Source organism: Microtus pennsylvanicus, chromosome 18 (assembly GCF_037038515.1).
Source record: "Microtus pennsylvanicus isolate mMicPen1 chromosome 18, mMicPen1.hap1, whole genome shotgun sequence".
Lineage (NCBI taxonomy): Eukaryota > Metazoa > Chordata > Mammalia > Rodentia > Cricetidae > Microtus > Microtus pennsylvanicus.
The window spans coordinates 29,082,960-29,104,761 of NC_134596.1; the positions used below are offsets into that span (position 1 = coordinate 29,082,960).

Below are 21,802 nucleotides of genomic sequence, written 5' to 3' on the forward strand. Positions count from 1 at the left end.
GCTTTCCCAACAAACACAATTCCGGGAAAGGGGTTCAATGTGCAAAGTCTTTTATTTAAAATTTTGAAAAGTGAAGACTTCTGACCACCTCAGTATGTGCCCTCCTGCTCCAAGGAAGGACGACTGTGAGCTCGCGCAGAGCTGTGTTTTCATCCACAGAATTCTGTAGGCACTTTGAAGTGAAGCTTGGCTTCAGAATACAAACACTGGGGGCTTTGGCTCAACCTTTAATATAAAAATTCACTGGTGTACAAAAGTGTGAAGAGTGAAATCCTGTGATTGAAAGTCCCCTCGCGTGCACTCCACGGTGCACGTGCGCCCGCCCACACATCCTCGGGTGTGGAAACAGAAACTAATGCAAACCAGTGCTACCAAGAAGCGCCAACATGTGCGTCCTCCGAATACCCGCCAATCACAGACCAGGATCTACTCCAAACATCCAGTAACAAAAAGCACAGCATCTTCCAGGAACAGCGCGGCCGACTTCTTACTCACGATGGACCAGCACAAATAAACCCAGCAGAAACAGTACTGCATACTAGAAAATGAAACAGGAGCAGGGTCAGGGGCACTTCAACAGCTCTTAAGTCTTCAGTGTTAATTAACTCTTCTGTGACCAGAGGCAATGACTCAACTATCTAATCATGCCTGCATGCTTTAACTGTAATCCTTTTAACAGTTTCCAATATTAAATGAAAGCTACTGTCGGGGAGGGAACTGAATTTGGGGCCTCCTCACCCATGCTCAGGACGTGTGCTGCTGAGCTGTACCCGAGACCCAAGACCACTGCATTTTAAATCACACATGGTAGGGCAATCTCACCTTAAATTTAGGATAGTCATTCATGAGGATTGTCACAATTCCAATATAAGGAACAAATCTAGAACAAACAAGCAAACAAACAACTTATCATCACATAAAAATGCCCTAACAAAGCAGCTGCTGACCTGTACTGGCTACTGATTACCAGCACCTCCACAGAGTGCTAATTTTCAGTACAAAGTCCACTTGCATATATTATATTTGCTCCTTCCATCAGCCTGTTACAGGAAGTTAGGATTATTACCATTTTATAGATGAGGAAACATGATCACGCACCCAAGCTGTATGGTTTGTGTGTGGCACAGTTGGTACCTCTAATGACTAGGGGCTGGGTGTGGCCTCTGAGCCTTTGGGGAGCTGTCAGTCATGATGGAGAGATAAGGCAGAGCCCGACAGGGTATTTCAAGCAGAGCAGTCAGCGCACAGAGGAGCCTTTTTAGGAGTTCAGGGCTTCACCACCGGCCTGTGTAACTGCAGTCTGGTTTTGCCCTCTCAATCCTGATTGTATTTTTCAGACAGGATCTTGAAATGTAGCCCAGGCTGGACTTGAGCTTACTTCCACCTGCCTGAGTCTCCTAAAATGCTAGGACGAGGCCATGTACCACTCTGTCTAGCTCTGAAACATCTACAGAGCCATGTCTGTCAGCACACACAGCAGACTGCTCTTAGCCTCCGTCTTCCTGTGCACCTCTGTAGCATTTTATTTTGATGACCACAAACTTGCTCTTGAAACGCTTCCTCTCTGGTCTCGATCACCCACAAGCCTGTTTCTACACCCACCTCTAGACTGCTGTACCTGTTCTTTCATTTCTTTCCCAAACGGAATCATAGACCAAGCTCTGGGGATCTGAGCCATCTCCCCAGCCCTGTGTCTTCACTAGCCTTCTTTTTCTTCATCCCCTCAAACTAGACAAAACCACCTGGTGAAGATAGTTTAGCACTTGATACACTGCCATTGAGGTTTTTCCTCACAATTTTAACTAATTTGTTGTATCCCAATTATATGGTACCCGCCTCCCCTTCAGACTCTATGAGAGCAGCAATCTTGATCCCCCGCAACTGCAAGGCCAACATAGAGCCATACTGCCTTGTACATCCAACCCTTCCAGTAAACATGTACAAGTTCGCACAAGGACACACACGCTCATATGCACACGTGCACAGTTTCACCATGCTGGAGATCAAGCCCAGGGCTTCAGCTAGGCCAGACACTCACTATTGCTGAACCAAGTCTTTGGGCCAATACTGCCTGATGAAATGTTTGAATATCTGAGGTTTTTCTTTTCATTTTCTTGAGAAATTTCATTTTCTCCAGAGTTTTCTCTCTATGCAAGGCAATTTAACATTTTAAGAATACAAAACAGGGGCTGGGCATAGTGTACATGTATTTAATCCCAGCTCTTGGGAGGCAGAGGCAGGTGGATCTCAAGTTCAAGAATAGCCTGGTCTACATATTAAGTTTCAAGTTAATCAGGGCTACCTAGCGACATTCTATCTTAAAAACAAAATAAAACAACTCAATAATAATAATGATGATGATGATGATGATGACGATGATGATAATAATTCAGGACAGAACAAGAAAATGACCCGGTATCACTGATATGAGAGAAAAGATGGTGTTTCTATTTAGAAACATTCAACTTCTTCCATTTTTTCCTCCCCTGACGGGTCCAGAGTAGACTGGACACACTGTGTGTGGCAAACCAGCATTTATCACAGCTTCACCACAGTCCACTTTCACTTTGTAAAGTGAACCTTCCTGCCATGCCAAAGGCCACAGAAACAGAAATCACCTCTCGCTCAACACCTCCACCATCAAGGTCACAGGCAAACCTCAACACTGTCTTTATAGCGTCCTTCACTTCCTATCCAGAACTCTCCTCACTTCCTATCTTATCCTGTTCTCTTAAAAACTAAACCGTTCTCCTCCCTGCCTGCCCCCCTTCCCAGACTCCCTTTCCATATACTGGTTTTTCACAGCTGAACCTTCCTTGTTAGAATCACTTTGGGCTGCAGCTGAGCAGGGCCTAGCACGCAGGCATGAAACCCTGAAAGCAGGGGTGCTCGTGCTCACCTGTAATCCCAGTGTCAGAGAGGGAGAGAGCTCATACAGCAGAGCTTAAGGCCAGCCTGGGCTACATGAAACCTGGCGTCAAGCACACAGGATCACCACATACGCTCTCGCATGGTCCCAGACTTGCTGAGTCTTCAAATGATGCTCTAGCACACTCAAGAGCAAGGTGTTTAGACTGATATACGGTGCATGACACAGGGACATGGTGACAAGCATGAGGACCACAGAGGATCCATGTCAACATGTGGGTTCCCCAAGAGCTGAAAAGAGACACCTACAAAATACTGCTAAGCTCTGGGAAGGACTTCATTAGTTGTTTTAAATCGAAATCTACAGTACTTCCCCCCACCCCACTCAGATGTTAAAACAGAGCTGCTAGTAAGCAGAATGGGATTGTAGACGAGTAAACAGATGCCACACCACCTCAACCCCAGCTCATGCCAAGTTATTATCTGGACGGTAGAGCATGGTCTACGGTTCACATGACCAAGAGTGCTGTTCAGGCAGCTGTGGCACCATGCCAGCAACCTCAGCTCTGTGGGAGGCTGAGGCTGCACTGGCTGTACCTGCATGTGGATTTTATTTTTTGTTTACATTTAAGACTTGAACACTGGGGCTGGAGAGATGGCTCAGCGGTTAAGAGCATTGCCTGCTCTTCCAAAGGTCTTGAGTTCAATTCCCAGCAACCACATGGTGGCCCACAACCATCTGTAATGAGGTCTGGTACCCTCTTCCGGCCTGCAGGCATACATGGGGCTGAACACTGTGTACATAATAAATAAATAAATCTTTAAAAACAAAAAAAGATATGAGTTTGATGTGAGCTTTCTCTTGACTAAAACCAACAATTACAATTTGTATATTCTTTGTGAATATACATTTTTAAATGCACTTTTTGTCAGCTAGGCTTCACAGTTGTATGCATGTCTTTTTTTTTAATATTTATTTATTTATTATGTATACAATATTCTGTTTGCGTGTATGTCTCCAGGCCAGAAGAGGGCACCAGACCTCATTACAGATGGTTGTGAGCCACCATGTGGTTGCTGGGAATTGAACACAAACCTTTGGAAGGGTAGTCAGTGCTCTTAACCTCTGAGCCATCTCTCCAGCCCTCAAACTCATTTCTTATATTTTTAATTTTTTATTTAAATAACTTTTTAGACTTGTTTTTATTAGTTTATTATTTTATGTATGAGTGTTTTGCATGCATGTGCAAGTGTGCCTGGTGCCCAAGGAGGTGGTGAGCCTCCATGTGGGTGTTGGGAACTGAAGCTGGGTCCTTTGAAACAATAACCAGTGTTCTTAACCACCGAGTCAACTATTCCGCCCTGTATTTTTAATTTTCAGAACAGGGCTTCACTGTGCTGCTGTAAACACCTTCCACCTCTAGAGGACCCTGTCCCAGCTCCCAGGTAGCTAGGATTATACATGTGACATATGTGCCACTGGACCTAGACACAAGCTTTATTTTTTCTTTACATGTCATTTACATGCATTTTATGGGATACCACTTAATATATTGTAATACATGTATACAGTGTGCACTACGCCAGTCAGGGTAATCAGCATCTCCGTTCTACCATCAAAGGCTGTGGCAAATTTCAAGAGCAGACATTTTGTCTGGGCACTTTACTTCCTCTTCTGTTGGGACGGCCTTGTCTGGATGCTGACCTTCACTAGGCTAGTTTCCCTTTCCTTGGTTTCATTCCTTCCTCACCATCACATCTCTATTCTGCCGTCTCTCTTCTTTTCCTCCCATTGCTCTCTTCCGGGGACTAACTGGTCCTCTTAGATTGTTTTTAACTTTCTGGTTCTCAGAGTCATCTCTATTAAATATTTAGTTGGTACAATAGTATTTTCATTTCTGAAGTTTTTATTCTAGAAGATGAACTAACCTTGAAAATTAGGAGAGGTGAAAGAAGCCAAACACAGAAGACTACAACTATGATTCTGTTTACGAGAGAGACCCATAACAGCCCAACCCCTAGACAGTGGGTTAGCGACTGTCAGCAGCGGCAGGAGGAAGGGGATGAGGCACGAATGCTGGTGAGCATGGAGGGTTACCTGAGGTGGAGAGAAATGTTCTGGGATGAGGTAGTAGTGATGGTGATGGCTGCACAAACTTGGTAGAAATCATATTCATAAAGTACCAAGCTGGAATTTGTGAATTATGCCCCTTAAAATAGAGAACCTTATCTCTCCAGATATGTGAATTCTGTTTCAGTAACATTGTTAAAAACCATTTTGGTTCAGAACCTTAGCTGTTTCTAAAGATATCTGTAGCATAGTCACAGGCTTGCCTGCAGAAATGCTCTGCCCCCAAGAATAAGGTCCAGCCACACTCTGAAATTCCAGCTTCATGCTTTATAAATACAATTTCTACCAAGGAGAGCTACTCACGTCAACACGTGTCAAGCTGAGGGGTGGGTAATCGATGGAAAGTGAGTTTGTACAGTGAAGCCTGTCTGCCAGCTGTTCATGTCCCAGGTGTTTCATAGTTCATAGAAACGTTACCTAATTCAGATTATTAATTTTTTATTAAACCATTGAAGGGCTTATATTGTTAAACTTAAGATTTTATTTTAAACTTTATATAGTTTGGAATTTAAAAAATTCTTCAGAAAGACACGTTATTGAGAGAAGGAAAACCTAACTACTCTAACCTAGACAATGAGACATCCTTAGCCAATGAAGGGACAGAAGAGGCAGACACAGTTGTGACAGTAAGAACCAAACACACATAAAGGGACATTCTTTTTTTTTTCTTCTTTCCCTGAAACAGGGTTTTTCTGTATAGCTCTGGCTGTGCTGGAACTCACTGTGCAGACCAGGCTGGCCTTGAACCTGGAGATCAGCCTGCCTCTGCCTCTCAAATGCTGGGATTATAGGAATGCGCCACCACCTCCCAGCTAAAGAGACATTCTTCTTTATCTTTTTTTTTTCTTTTTTTTTTTTTAAGATTTATTTATTATGTATACAACATTCTGCCTTGATGTATGCCCGCACGCCAGAGGAGGGCGCCAGATCTCAGTACAGATGGTTGTGAGCCACCATGTGGTTGCTGGGAATTGAACTCAGGACCTCTGGAAGAGCAGCCAGTGCTCTTAACCTCTGAGCCATCTCTCCAGCCCCCTAAAGAGACATTCTTAAATGGAAGAAGCATACATAAAACAGTTCAGCAAAATTTGTCAAAAAGCTTTAAAGTGTGCATATGCTTTATCCAGTAGCTCAGTTTTATTAGTGGGAAGACTGGGTAGAACCACTGGATATATCTAACAGCAAGATGCTCGCTCTGACAGTGTCCACAAAACAAATGAACATCAAGCCACGCTGGGCGGACATAAGCCTCTCGGGAGGCAGAGGCAGGCGGATCTCTGTGAGTTCAAGGCCAGCCTGGTCTACAAGAGCTAATTCCAGGACAGGAACCAAAAACTATGGAGAAACCCTGTCTCAAAACAATCCAAAAAAAGCCGGGCGGTGGTGGCGCACGCCTTTAATCTCAGCACTCGGGAGGCAGAGGCAGGCAGATCTCTGTGAGTTCGAGGCCAGCCTGGTCTACAGAGGGAGTTCTAGGATAGTCTCCAAAGCTACAGAGAAACCCTGTCTCGAAAAATCAAAAAGAGAGAGAGAGAGAGAGAGAGAGAGAGAGAGAGAGAAAGAGAGAGAGAGACATATGCCAGGGGCCAATTCTAAGGAGGACACCCAGTAGCTGTATGAGCTACCCCAAGAATGAGGTGCTAACTCTGAAAATGATGGCAAATTTGTAAACACACTAATGAGCAGTTAGGAGCACTGGCTGGGCCGGGAGGCGGTGGTGGTGCACGCCTTTAATCCCAGCACTCGGGAGGCAGAGGCAGGCGGATCTCTGTAAATTCGAGGCCAGCCTGGTCTAAGAAGCAAGTTACAGGACAGATAGTAATGTTATACAAAGAAACCCAGTCTCATTAAAAAAAAAAAAAAAAGTTCTCCTGAGGTTGATATTCACGCATGCAAGCACGCACGCCCACATGCACGCCCACACATGCAGACAAAACACAACACAACGGTACTTTTCTGATCTGGATTCCTTCATATCTCTCATCCACCCAGCACCACTCCTGCACAGCTGTGTCACAGGGAGGTGCTGCTGCACAGCTGACTTATTTTAGTGAGGACAACGCTCCGACAACAGTAAGAATGCTTTGAAGCACCTAGAAAGAACCATTTGAGGGACACCGTACCAGCAATTCTGCTGTGAGGGCTCAGAGTGGGCTCTGGAGCCTCCACCGCTTAATCCCACCACCAGCAGCGTGATCTTAGACACGTAACTGACTATGAGTTTCCTCTGCAGAATGGAGTGTTAGGGTCGTCTGGAGGTTAAAATGAAGCAATACTCATAAGGCACATACAATGAGTGTCTGCTATATAGCAAGCTCTAATGAAGGTGAGTTATCGTTAATACTATTAATATATTAAAATAGTAATTCCATACTTCTTTATACCCGTAACTTACAAGTCCTGTCCTCCACTGATCTGTTCTCCTGATAATATCTGAAATAAACAGGCTTAACATAATTTAAAAATTTCATTTGACCTCATCAACTTCAAGACTAGAAATAAAATAGTATATAATAAATTAACACAATAAAATTAATTTAGATGAACAATTTAAACTGTCCCAATAAATCTCTATTAACTTAAGTTAATGCTTAAAGCAGCATTAATAATACTGGACCCATAACCTGGTCAACTACTGACATCAATATTCCTGGGATGAACTGAATAGCTGATTCGCTTTTAGAGACACAGTCTCATGTAGCCCATGTTGGCCTCCAAGTTTTTTAGTGAGTCTAGTCTTGAACTCTTAATCCTCTTGCCTCTACTTCCCAGGAGCTGGGATTACAGATGTGTACCACCACCCCTGGCTAACATCTGTAATTGTGATGTCCAGCTTACAATCTCATCCCTAGCATTCTACCCTCTTATCCGTACCCATTCCCCCGCTCAGGAATAAGTACAACGCAAGGCTTAGGTGCAGTTTAAGATGTGTATTTTTTAAAGGACAAAAGGTGACTTGGTGGAAGCAGGGCCAACTGCTATGCGTTCAGTTGTGCACAGTAAGACCACATTTAAAGACGTTTCCCCTGGGTACTCACCCCCTCGCTCTTCCTACAACGTCTTTCTTCTCTAGCCAGTGTTGTCCTTGTTTATAGAGACCTCGGTCGTCAACGGCATTATTATCTCCTTTGGTTAGAAACTTGATATGCCCGTTTTGCCTTCAGAGTAAGGGAAACACAAGTCACCAAAAACCATCACGGCCTTAATGCAGAGAATCTGTTCTTCCCAACGAGCACCGGGTAATCACCATGCCTAACAGCGAGTCGCTAACTGGCCGAGGAGTGCTTACGGCTGGACTGCTTAGCTAGAGAAAGATTAAGTGAGAAGTCTAACATTAAGGAGCTGAAATACTTAGGCGAGCATTATAAACACGGCTGTAGAAAAACATGAAATGATACTAGATCATACAAATTTTACTACTTGAACAGATAAACTAGCATATATAATAAACTTCATCTTATATTAAAATATGCTATGCACAACCAATTTTCTACAAACATAAAAACATACTAAATTATCCCTCAGGCTATAACTGTCTAACAAACAGCAGAATTCCTTTAACTAACATGGACATTTATTTTCACATGGAACAAAGGCTCTAGGTGAAGGAAGCTCTAGGTGGAGCAGAGTCTATACGGCGCAGCCAGTTTGACGACTCAGCAGATACGGCATTTGCCACCAAGCTGACAACATAAGTCTGGTCCCCAGAAACCACAGAACAAGGAAAGAAACAACTTCCCCAAGCTGTCCTCTCGCCTCCATATGTACCTGGTAGTGCCCTCCAAATAAATAAATGTAATTAAAAAACAATAAAATTAATTAAAAAAACATCCCAAGTTAAAGCCACATCAACCAACTGCGGCCGAGAACCTTAATTGATCTAAGTTCAATCAAATGGTTTTATAAAAGTCATAATGACAGCCGGGAGGTGGTGGTGCACACCTTTGATCCCAGCACTTCAGAGGCAGAGGCAGGCAGATCTGTGTGAGTTTGAGACCAGTCTGGGTCTACAGAGCTAGTTCCAGACTGACAGCCAGGGCTGCACAGAGAACCCAGTTCAAAACATAAGACCAAAACCAAAAGAAAAAAAAGTGCAAAATCCCTCACTATCTTGCCTAATCAAAAAATGGTTACCTTGGGACTGGTGACGTAGCTTGGTGAGTGCTGGCCTAGCATATACTAGGCCTTGATTTCGATCCCCGCACCAAATAAATGGAGCATGGCAGCATATGCCTGTAATCCCAATGCTCGGGAGGCAAAGGCAGGGAAACGAAAGAAGACAGCCTGGGCTACATGAAGCCCTATCTCAAAAAACCAAAACAGGAAGAAAGGGGAGGGGGAGAGATGGGGGGAGGTCTAGGAATTTAATACTACTAAAGAATGTTAAGACTTCCTGTAATTTTTTTTTAAGATTTATTTATTTATTATGTATACAACATTCTGCCTCTATGTATGCCCGCATGCCAGAGGAGGACGCCAGATCTCATTACAGATGGTTGTGAGCCACCATGTGGTTGCTGGGAATTAAACTCAGGACCTCTGGAAGAGCAGCCAGTGCTCTTAACCACTGAGCCATCTCTACAGCCCTCCTGTAATTTTTTTAAAAATTGCTTTTAAATTTATTTTCTATGTATTAGTGTTTGACTGCACACATGCACACCATGGATGCGCCTGGCGCCTGAAGAGGAAAGAAGACAGTATTGGATTCCCTTGGACCTAGGGTTACAGGCCTTGTGAGCTGCCTGCCGTGTGGGTGGTGGAATGCAACTGGGTCCTCTGCAGGAGCGACAAGTGCTGTTCATCGCTGAGCCATCTCTCTGGCCCAACTTCTAGTTATTTTTTTTTTTTTTTTTGGTTTTTCAAGACAGGGTTTCTCTGTGGCTTTGGAGTCTGTCCTGGAACTAGCTCTGTAGACCAGGCTGGCCTCAAACTCACAGAGATCCGCCTGCCTCTGCCTCCTGAGTGCTGGGATTAAAGGCGTGCGCCACCATCGCCCGGCTTTGTAATTTTCATAATGTTTACAGTTACGAAAGACCTGACTAAAACTAATACAAGTGTCTTTAACAATCACAGTCTATAGAAAAGAGACTTAGCTTCAGGTTTCTGCTGACTAATATCCACTCAGGAACTGACTCCCAAGATGCTAAGACCACAGGTGAAAACCGGGAGGTGTTGCAAACACCCAGGACAGTCAAGTGCAAATGCCACACTCAAAATGAGGTTCCAGCCAGAAACAATGCGAACACATACAGAGAAAATTAACCATAGCTGACAATTTGGTAAGTGAAAGAATGTCGGAGATACCACAGGGGATTAAAGAGGACAGTCAAGAGCACGGGGAGGAAGAGTCAGTTAAGACAGAAAAGCACCAGGAGGGAGGAACGCTGGGCTATTCCCAAGGACCTGCTTGTCAGGAAACAACACACAGGCTTTCTCCTGCCGGCCTGGGATCAGCTCACTACTGTTTCTTGAAAAAGCACATAACCCATCATCTACTTAGTGGCAGAACAAATGCCCTGGTAACTACCCCTCAACACACCTATTAAGATTTAATGTATGTTCCAGCCAGGCGGTGGCACACGCCTTCAACCCCAGCACTAGGGGAGGCAGAGGCAGGTGGTTCTCTTTGAATTCAAGATCAGCCTGCTCTGCACAGCAAGTTCTAGGGCAGCCAGGGCTACACAGAGAAACCCTGTCTCAAAAAACTTAAAAAACAAACAAAGAAACCGATATGCTCCAGCCAGATGTGGTGGAGCCTGCATGGAATTAAAAAAGAACGTGAAAAACCCCTGGAAAAATCTTCAGAGAAACAGATGAATTAATAACTATTCAGTTTTCCAAATGTAAGCCAAACTTTCAGATATTCATAAAATTGGATGGAAAGTAAAGGTTAAAGGGTTCCCTACTCTCTATAATGTTTTATTATTAGCCCAGGCTAGCCTTCACCTTGCCATGCAAGCCAACAATGACCCTGAACTTGTCTGTCCCTGCCTCCCAAGTGCTGGGATTACAGACATGCATGCCAAGGCCTGGGTTTTGTAGTGCAGCACTGGGGAGCTAATCCAGGGCTTTAGTCTAGCAACAGAGTTACATGTAACATCTCCAGCCCTATTTATTAACTAAAAAAAAAAAAAGTTTTATTAGCTGGGTAGCGGTGATGCACGCTTTTAATCCCAGCACTCAGGAGGCAGAGGCAGACAGATCTCTATGAGTTCAAAGCTAGCCTGGTCTACAAAGCAAGTTCCAGGACAGAGAAACCCTGTCTCAAAAACAAACAAAAAAAGTTTTTCATAGATGAGTGTATTGCCTACATAAATGTGCACAAAAAACATGCCTGGTGCTTCTAGAGGTCAGAAGAAGGCATCAGATTACCTAAAACTGAAGTTACAGATGGCTATGAGCTACCATGTGGTTGCTGAGAACCAACCCGGGTCCTCTGTGAGGACAAGTGCTCTTAAGTGCTGAGCCATCTTTCTAGCCCCACTCTGCAGTAATTTTTACGTTTCAAAATTAAACACTTCAACTCTAAAACAAAACTTTTCAAAAATACAAATGAAAAGCAGCCATATACTTTTCATGGATCTTCAAGACTCGATGCACTATAGGAATCTCTCTTCCTTCTATCCTGAAGACGACGATTTCTCCCACTCGTATGGGATCTTCGACACGGTTCGTTAGGAAAAGGAGGTCCCCTCTGTGAAACGCGGGCTCCATGCTGCCACTGGGAGGAGATACAGAAAGACAGATACATTTCAGAATTGGATATTCAACAGAGCAACGGATACCAGATGCCCCGTGATGGACTCAGCATTTGAACAACCATGGTACCAAAGATGACACTGTCCTCAAAATAGGTTGCCTTCAACCATGTGATTTCATTTCTTCATTTTGGGGGCATAGTTACAGTCTCACAGTGTAGATCAGGCTGCCCTCAAACTTGTGGCAATTTTTTGACCTCAGCCTCCTTAGTCCTGAGATTACATGTTACATCATCATACCCAGCTTGGTTCCTCTCAAGTAGTAAAAGAATTTTTTAGTTATTAGTCTTTACTAACTAGTTCCATTTTAAGCAATACGACTCAAAGGTGCTTAAGTCTTGAAAAGGGCAGTGTTACTAATTCTTTAACCTTTTGGAATTTCAAGTGACAAACAATATAAAAGACTGAACTTTAAAAACACTGCCCTTCTTTTGGCTTCCTCTGAAAATACTAAACATATTCAAATATTCAAATGAGAACTGGATCATCTCTTGCCATTTATAAGGTACAGACCATGATGACCTTATGAGTTCAACTGATTAGGGAGGAAAACAGCTCATCAAGTCAGAAACAGAACAAAGAGGGCACTGGCGCTCCAGTCATTTCTTTGTCTATAAAGAGAGAGCTCAAAGACTACTTGGATTTCTGTCTAAGAAATTCGGAAACTAGGAAGAAGGGGGAGGAGCCCGGAAGAGCATCTCCTTCTCCCCTGCCTGTCCTGCCTCACACCTGGCTCTGAGAAGGGCCTAGGAGATTTGCATTTACATCTTCAGGAACTCACACTCCAGTTTTCAATTAGAAAAACATTATAAAAAGTAAAAATATCAGCTGGATGGTGGTGCTGCACACACCTGTAATGCCAGCACTTGGGAGACAGAGGCAGGCAGATCTCAGTGAGTTTGAGGCCAGCCTGGACTATAAAGCCAGCTCCAAGGAGCCAGGACGGTTACACAGAGAAATCCTATCTGGAAAAACAACAACAACAACAACAACAAAAAGTTAAAAGTATCAGCAGGAAATAAAACTCGAGACAGAACACCCAAGCCCAGACACTGTTGTTTGAAGACTACATATAGGAACAGCTGCGGTTCCTAAACTCTCTTGTAACTGGATAACCTGAGCAATTTAAATAAAATCTTCATGCTCAGGTCACAAATAAACCCATTAATATCAGAATGTCTGGGAATGGGGGGCAGGCATCACCAAATCCTCAGAAATTTCACTGTAGGGCTGGAGAGATGGCTCAGTGGTTAAGAGCCCTGGCAGCTCTTCCAGAAGTTCCGAGTTCAACTCCCAGCAACCACATGGTGGCTCACAACCATCTGTAATGAGGTCTGGTGCCCTCTTCTGCCCTGCAGGCATGTATGGAGGCTGAACACTGTGTACATAATAAAGCAAAATTGGGGAACTATGAGAAATGTGTTTATTTTTGTGATTATTATATCGAAGGCTAAACTGAACTAGGTAGCACATGCTACCTAATCTTCTTGCCTCCCAAGTGATGGGATTACAGGTATGTTTGTCTGTTTGCTTATTATACTGTTGAACTCGAATTACAGTAATCTTCCTGCTGGGATTGCAGTCTTGCACCACCATGCTAGGCTAGTACATGTTTATTCTTTCCCCACCTTTCAGACCGGTTTCTCTGTGTACTCAGAGACCCGCCTGCCTCTGCCTCCTCAGTGCTAGGACTAAAGGCATTTGCTACCACCACCTGGTATATGTATTTATTCTTAAAGCTTCTGTAATAGGTAGGTAGATCTCTGAGTGTGAGGCCATCCTGGTCTATACAGCAAGTTCTAGGACAGCCAAGGCTACGTACATAGTGAGATCCTGGCTCAAAATTAAATAAATTAAATTATTATTTAAAATTTGCAGGCTGAGGCTGTAGCTCAGTGGTAGAGAACTTGTCAGGAATGAACAAGACCCTGCGTTAACTCTCTAGCTGGATCTGCCAAAAGTTGAAAAAAAAAGAAAAAAAGAACTACATACAAGGCTATACACACACACACGCACGCGCGAGAAAAAAAAAAGGGTGCACATACAAATTATCCCCATTACATGTAAAAACCATACATGAAAAGAGACAAGGAAGAAAAAAAAGGAAAAAAAAAAAAGAAAAGAGACAACGATGTTAGCAGTGATTTCTATCTCAGAATTGCAAAGACAGGTTCATTTAGAGTTTCCAACTTTTCACATTATGGGAATATATTAACTTTTTCTTATTAGAGAAAGCATTTCTCCTTAAAGGTCACTATGACAGTCAGGCAGGAAATGACAAGGGCCTGAAATAGAACAGCAAAGAGAACAGCTATAAAGGAGTGGAGGGGAAAACATCAGTGGCCGATTAGACACATGAGAAAAAAAGGATGAGCCATAGGTTTATGGCACTGGGAACTGAGCAGATGCAGTGACAGTCACAGAAACAGGAGGGGAAAGATCAAAATGAAAAAAAGATTTTATTTTATCATGCAGAGAATCAAGAGTCTGGTCAGTAGTCAGGTGAAGCTGTCCCGTGGAATGAAATAAGAAACAAAAGGTTTTGGAATTCACATGTAAGTAGCCAGAGTGGTGGAGATGCTTGTGATACCAGCACCTGGGAGGTGCTCAATGCCAGCCTGCACCACATGCCAAGACTGTGCCCCCAAACCAAAATAAATAACTAAATAAGACATATCAAGTATGTGTAGAGGGTAAAAAGGCACAGAGTGAATGTGCTTGTACACCTTATATAAAAATGTCCCTGTGCCAAAGAGGCCAGCACTTTGGAGCAGCTCTTCCAGAAGACCTGAGTTCAATTCCCAGCACCCACATGACAGCTCACAACCTCTCTAACTCTAGTTCCAGAGGGTTTGATGCCCTCTTCTGACCTTCACAGGCACCAAGCATACAAGTGGTGCACATACATTCATGAAAGCAATATACACATAAAACAATAAAATTTAAAAATAATAAAGAAAACCAGGGCTACACAGAGAAACCCTGTCTTGGGAGTAGGGGGAAGTACATACTGAGATCATTTAAACATGTTGTTAATTTAAACAGTAAATCATTAAGTGAATTATGAGTAACTCTGATATCTGATTAAATTACACCTTTCTAGTTTGCTTGTTTGTTTTGCTTTGTTTAGTTTATCAAGACAGGGTTTCTCTGTGTAGCCCTGGCTGTCCTGGAACTCACTCTGCAGACCTGGATGGCTTCAAACTCACAGAGATCCACCTGCCTCTGCCTCCTGAATGCTAGGATCAAAAACATGCATCACTACTGCCCGGCTAAATTACACTTTCAATATGTCAAACATGTTTCCCTCTCTCCTTTTAAAATGAAGCAGGATTTTATGTTTCCATGGTTGGCCTTGAACTGGATGTGTAGCAGAGGATGACCTTGAACATCTGACCTTTCTGCCTCTGCCTTCTGAGTCCTAGATCAAAGGTAAGCACTGCCACACATTAAAAAAACAAATGAACAAAAAATGTATGGGTGTTTTATACACAAGCATGCACGTATGAGTACCATGTGTATACCTGGTGCCTTCAGAGGCCAGAAGAGACATGGTAACAACTATATGGCTGGAATTACGTAGCCTGGGTTGGCATCAGATTCACAGTGATACTCTTGCTTCCACATCCCAGATGCTTGAATGTGAGGAATGAACTACCACATTCAACTACATTTTTAGTTTTTTAACTGATACATTAAAAAATGAATATATTGGTACTTGAGAAATGGCTCGTGTTGCCAAGTCTGATGATCTGAGTGCAATCCCTGGTACTCACACGATGCAAAGAATCGATGCCCACAAGTTATCCTCTGACATCTACATGTGCATCTACACACATACACAAATAAAATGTAAGTTATCCTGACATCTACATGTGCATCTACACACATACACAAATAAAATGTAAGTTATCCTGACATCTACATGTGCATCTACACACATATACAAATAAGATGTAAGTTATCCTGAAATCTACATGTGCATCTACACACATACACAAATAAGATGTAAGTTATCCTGACATCTACATGTGCATCTACACACATACACAAATAAATAAGATGTAAGTTATCCTGACATCTACATGTGCATCTACACACATACACAAATAAATAAGATGTAAGTTATCCTGACATCTACAGTGCATCTACACACATACACAAATAAGATGTAAGTTATCCTGACATCTACATGTGCATCTACACACATACACAAATAAAATGTAAGTTATCCTGACATCTACATGTGCATATACACACATACACAAATAAATAAGATGTAAGTTATCCTGACATCTACATGTGCATCTACACACATACACAAATAAATAAGATGTAAGTTATCCTGACATCTACAGTGCATCTACACACATACACAAATAAGATGTAAGTTATCCTGACATCTACATGTGCATCTACACACATACACAAATAAGATGTAAGTTATCCTGACATCTACATATGCATCTACACACATACACAAATAAATAAGATGTAAGTTATCCTGACATCTACATATGCATCTACACACATACACAAATAAATAAGATGTAAGTTATCCTGACATCTACATGTGCATCTACACACATACACAAATAAATAAGATGTAAGTTATCCTGACATCTACATATGCATCTACACACATACACAAATAAATAAGATGTAAGTTATCCTGACATCTACAGTGCATCTACACACATACACAAATAAATAAGATGTAAGTTATCCTGACATCTACATGTGCATCTACACACATACACAAATAAATAAGATGTAAGTTATCCTGACATGTACATGTGCATCTACACACATACACAAATAAATAAGATGTAAGTTATCCTGACATCTACAGTGCATCTACACACATACACAAATAAGATGTAAGTTATCCTGACATCTACATGTGCATCTACACACATACACAAATAAATAAGATGTAAGTTATCCTGACATCTACATGTGCATATACACACATACACAAATAAGATGTAAGTTATCCTGACATCTACAGTGCATCTACACACATACACAAATAAGATGTAAGTTATCCTGACATCTACATGTGCATCTACACACATACACAAATAAATAAGATGTAAGTTATCCTGACATCTACAGTGCATCTACACACATACACAAATAAGATGTAAGTTATCCTGACATCTACATGTGCATCTACACACATACACAAATAAGATGTAAGTTATCCTGACATCTACATGTGCATCTACACACATACACAAATAAGATGTAAGTTATCCTGACATCTACAGTGCATCTACACACATACACAAATAAATAAGATGTAAGTTATCCTGACATCTACAGTGCATCTACACACATACACAAATAAATAAGATGTAAGTTATCCTGACATCTACAGTGCATCTACACACATATACAAATAAGATGTAAGTTATCCTGAAATCTACATGTGCATCTACACACATACACAAATAAATAAGATGTAAGTTATCCTGACATCTACATGTGCATCTACACACATACACAAATAAATAAGATGTAAGTTATCCTGACATCTACATGTGCATCTACACACATACACAAATAAATAAGATGTAAGTTATCCTGACATCTACATGTGCATCTACACACATACACAAATAAGATGTAAGTTATCCTGACATCTACAGTGCATCTACACACATACATAAATAAATAAAATGTAATAAAATATTTATATATTGGGGTCTGGGACTCAGACTTATTGAAAAGGGTGCCTGCCTAGCAAGCAAAAGTCCCGAGTTCAATTCCCAGCTGCTGCGGGATGATGTTCTTGTACCCTGTAAAGATTTCACTTGTACTGATTTAATAAAACGCTGATTGGGCCTGGCAGTGGTGGCACATGCCTTTAATCCCAGCACTTGAGAGGCAGAGGCAGGCAGATCTCTGTGAGTTTGGGGCCAACCTGGGCTACAAGAACTAGTTCCAGGACAGGCTCCAAAGCCAGAGAAACACTGTCTCAAAAAACAAAACAAAACAAAAAACCCAAAACAAACAAAAACAAACAAACAAAAAAAAACGCTGATTGGTCAGTAGCCAGGTAGGAAGTATAGGCGGGGTGACCAAATTAGGAGAATTCTGAAAAGAGAAAAGGAGGAGACAGCTCTCAGACTCAGTCTCATTCTGAGATTCCAGGAGGCAGGCTCTCCATTTCAGACTGAGGTAGAGGGAAGAATCAATGGTAAGAGTCAAAACCCTGTCTTGAAAAAAGACAAAACTGCCCCCACCCAAAAAGAAAGAAAGAAAATAGCAATGGGAGCAGAGAAGCTATGAGTTTGTGCCTAGCCTGAGCTATGCAGCAAGACCTGGCCCAAAACAAACAAAAAAACAAAACAGGGGCTGGAGAGATGGCTCAGTGGTTAAGAGCACTGCCTGCTCTTCCAAAGGTCCTGAGTTCAATTCCCAGCAACCACATGGTGGCTCACAACCATCTGTAATGAGGTCTGGTGTCCTCTTCTGGCCTGCAGACATACACACAGACAGAATATTGTATACATAATAAATAAATAAATACATACATACATACATACATACATACTAAAAAAAAACTAAACAGTCTGAAAGGAGGAGAGCTTCAGAAAAAAACAATCCAACACCGAGGGGATTCTCGTCACAGCTAGAAGAGAGCTGCTTCTGGGTCACTTTCGGTGTCATTCTCATCAGTGGAGGTACTGGACTTCAAGGACTTTAATGTCTACCTGTGATCAGATATGCCTAGGAGGACTCAGGTCAACTGACAGTTTACCTTTAGGGCTTTGGTGAAGTTGGTGGATTCTGGGAATAAAAATAAATACTCTTACATGATTTATTATATTAACTGAGATTTCAGGTTATAGGCAAACTTTTTTTCCCCTGAGACAGGGCTTGGCACTAAATGTATAGAAAGACCTGACCTGCTTTAAACCTGCAAAGATCCTCTACCTCCTGAGTATGAATTACATGCATGCCCTGCACATCCAGCTCCAAGCTAATTTATTCTGCCTTTATAGAGCTGTTAAAAACAAACAACTTAGCCAGGGACAATGTCCACAGGCAGGAAGATCAAAGATCACTCCAAGTTTAAGGTCAGCCTGGTTTACATAGTGAGTTCCAGGCTAGACAGGGCTACAGAGCAAGACCCTGCCTCAAATAGTGTGAGACATTATCTCAAAAACCCAAACCAAAAAGTACTGCCTTAATTTTGCTGGAGACCACTCAGGGGTAGAACATCCGCCTAGTACACAGGGAGGTCCCTAGGCTTTTCCCTAACACTGAAAACATCTGTCCAGAGTATTATACACACACTGAAAACATCTGTCCAGAGTATTACACACACACACACACACACACACACACACACACACACACACACACACACCCATCTCACATTCCAACCTTGAAATAGAGAGCTTCAGTTGGTGCTGCTGTCTAGCACTAAGGAAGGACACCACACTATTGACAGGAAGCACAGGGCTTGGGTCATGTAAATTCTTTTGGGAGACTCTTTCTGGGGCTATTCCCAATTTAGTTCTCCTTAGCAGAGGTGTTAAGGGACAGTCATCAGAAGCTGACTAAGGCCACTGGAATAAATGGAGAATTGGACTAGGGAACTTGGTTTAAAAAAAAAATTAAACAAAAATGATGGTAGCTTGATGTTAGATTCCCCTCTGTATGCTGTGAATATGTTTTACTATCATTGGTTAATAAAAGAAGCTGCTTTGGCCTATAGCGGGGCAGAATATAGTCAGGCTGGAAGAGATATAAAAAGAAAGTAGGCAGAGTTAAGGAGACGCCATGTAGCTGGCAAAGGAGAAAGCCACCAGCTGCCAGCCAGAACTTTACCAGTAGGCCACAACCTCGTGGCAATACACAGATTAATAGAAATGGGTTAATTTAAGATGTAAGAGTTAGTTAATAAGAAGCCTGAGCGAACAGGCCAAACAGTGGTGTGATTAATATAGTTTCTGTGTGATTATTTAGTTCTGGATGGCCAGGAAATGAACGCGCAATCTCTGCCAACAGTAGCTGATATGGTTGAGATGCACCTATAATCTCAGCATTTGGGAAGTCTTAGGCAGGAGAATAATGAATTCAATGCCAGCATGGGCAAAACTGTTTAAAAAGAAAGAGAGAAAAAGAATAAAAGCAAAAATTCTAACATTCTAACCATAAAGAGAGAGGAGAGAGAAGAGAGAGAAAGAGAGAGAGACAATGGAGAGCCTTCTGAAAACGCCAGGCACACTTTTGGTAGTGATGGTGGTGGACTTGAAGACATATATCAATGTCATCAAGCTCTGTACTGTACTGCTTGCTGTGCACTGGTCAGACCTCACTAAAGCACTAAGAACAACTCTGGATACTAGGCATGGCTCCATTCTCTTTGTACTCTATCAGCTCCAGAAAGGACTTAGGTAACAAACCAAGTACCCAAATGAGACAGAACTATAATGATTCAATTAAATAACCACATAGTAATTTCAGAAAAAAGAAAAAAAAACAGTGACTAAATTAGGTTTTAAAATCAGTAAGATTTATTTATGAGTGCAAAGACAAGAAAGGAAATGAGGTGAAAAACAATTCAGTACACTCGTCTGAAGAGATGATATTATTACCTTCAAAATTCCTGGAGTCTAGCTTAGGAATGATACTTAAAGGTCAACAAAAAATATGGAAGTGATTAGTGCTGCTGCTAGCACTTGAATACATGACGCAGGAAAACTCTTTAGTGGAGACACTGTACACCTAACAAACTAAGTTCCAGGCCTGATACACCAAACTAAGGAATGCAAAAAGACAGAAGGATAAAGTACACTTTCCTAAGGGATGAACCAAAAATAAGGTTCACATAGCAACCTTGCTCAGAACCTCCAAGGGCAATCGGAGTCACATGCGAACTCCTCCCCTATACATACATACAATTAAGGATATGGGTCCTTTGGGGTTCAGAATGGAAATACCTCCCATGGTATTTCTCACTACTGAGTAGAAACTGACTTCCTTCTGGGCTCTCTCCTAGGTAACAGTTTCTAAGGAACTGGTATACAACTATTGACTTAATACCTCTATTTTTCTCCCAAGTAACCCCATGCACTTCATGTCTTGAAAAGGAGCAGTTAGCCGGGCGGTGGTGGCGCACGCCTTTAATCCCAGCACTCGGGAGGCAGAGGCAGGCGGATCTCTGTGAGTTCGAGACCAGCCTGGTCTACAAGAGCTAGTTCCAGGACAGGCTCCAAAACCACAGAGAAACCCTGTCTCGAAAGACAAAAAACAAAAAACAAAAAAAAAGAAAAGGAGCAGTTACCTGAGCACCACTACAATTGGACTTTCACTTCCGGTTATCACCATTAGCCCCTTCCAGATCATTAGTGCCGAGGAGACAATCATTCCAAAATTTAGGACTTGGTAGTATAGCTGTAGGAACAAAGAGAAGAAATCAGATCCACTATTATTCTTACTCAGGCAAGTAAATGATAGTAGCTATTAATTAAAAAGTTTCAAACAGTCCAAATGGGTGCATAGCTCAGTTGGTAGAATGCCTGTCTAACATGTGCAAAGCCAGGATGCAATCCCAGCACTGCATGAAACGAGGCAAGGCGACTCAGGCTTATAATCCTAGCACGCAGGAGGTAGAGTGGGGGAGGGTAAACGTCTATCGTCAGCAGGCTATTTACTGAGTTGGAGGTCTACCTTGGTTGGGAGACCGCCCCATAAGCAAACAAACAAACAAATCTAAGGAAGAAAAAAAAAGTTCCATACCATTAAACTATCGAATAAATGTGAGGGAAAACTTTCTTAAAACTTTCAAGTAACCAGCACGGTGTCCCGGGCTACAATTCCAGCACTTGGGTAGTACGACATGAATGAGACCAGCCTGGGCTACATGGTAAGTTCTAGGACCACCTGACTTACAGTGTGAGACCTTGTCCAAAAACAAAAACAAAAAATAAAACAAACAAAAACCCCAAAAGTTTCAAAGTAGCAGTACCACTGTGACTGCTGAAGTCCTGAGACATTTTTCTTAAAATGTAGCCCAAGGTGGCCT

General features: G+C 42.2%; 1 protein-coding gene across 2 annotated transcripts in view; it reads right to left on the bottom strand.

Moving 5' to 3' along the window:
• Positions 1-33: 33 nt before the first annotated feature.
• Sec11a (SEC11 homolog A, signal peptidase complex subunit) overlaps positions 34-21,802 on the bottom strand; it is a 34,845-nt gene continuing 13,076 nt past the window's right edge. Inside the window, exons 2-7 of one of the 2 annotated variants that reach the window (XM_075953144.1) lie at positions 21,062-21,171; positions 11,571-11,720; positions 8,038-8,157; positions 7,395-7,432; positions 823-880; positions 34-538 (exon numbers count right to left, since the gene is read on the bottom strand). In XM_075953144.1, coding sequence (XP_075809259.1) covers positions 855-880; positions 7,395-7,432; positions 8,038-8,157; positions 11,571-11,720; positions 21,062-21,171 — 444 coding nt within the window. In that variant the 3' untranslated portion in view covers positions 34-538; positions 823-854. The remainder of the gene's footprint in view (positions 539-822; positions 881-7,394; positions 7,433-8,037; positions 8,158-11,570; positions 11,721-21,061; positions 21,172-21,802) is intronic. The other variant, XM_075953143.1, reaches the window with a different exon arrangement.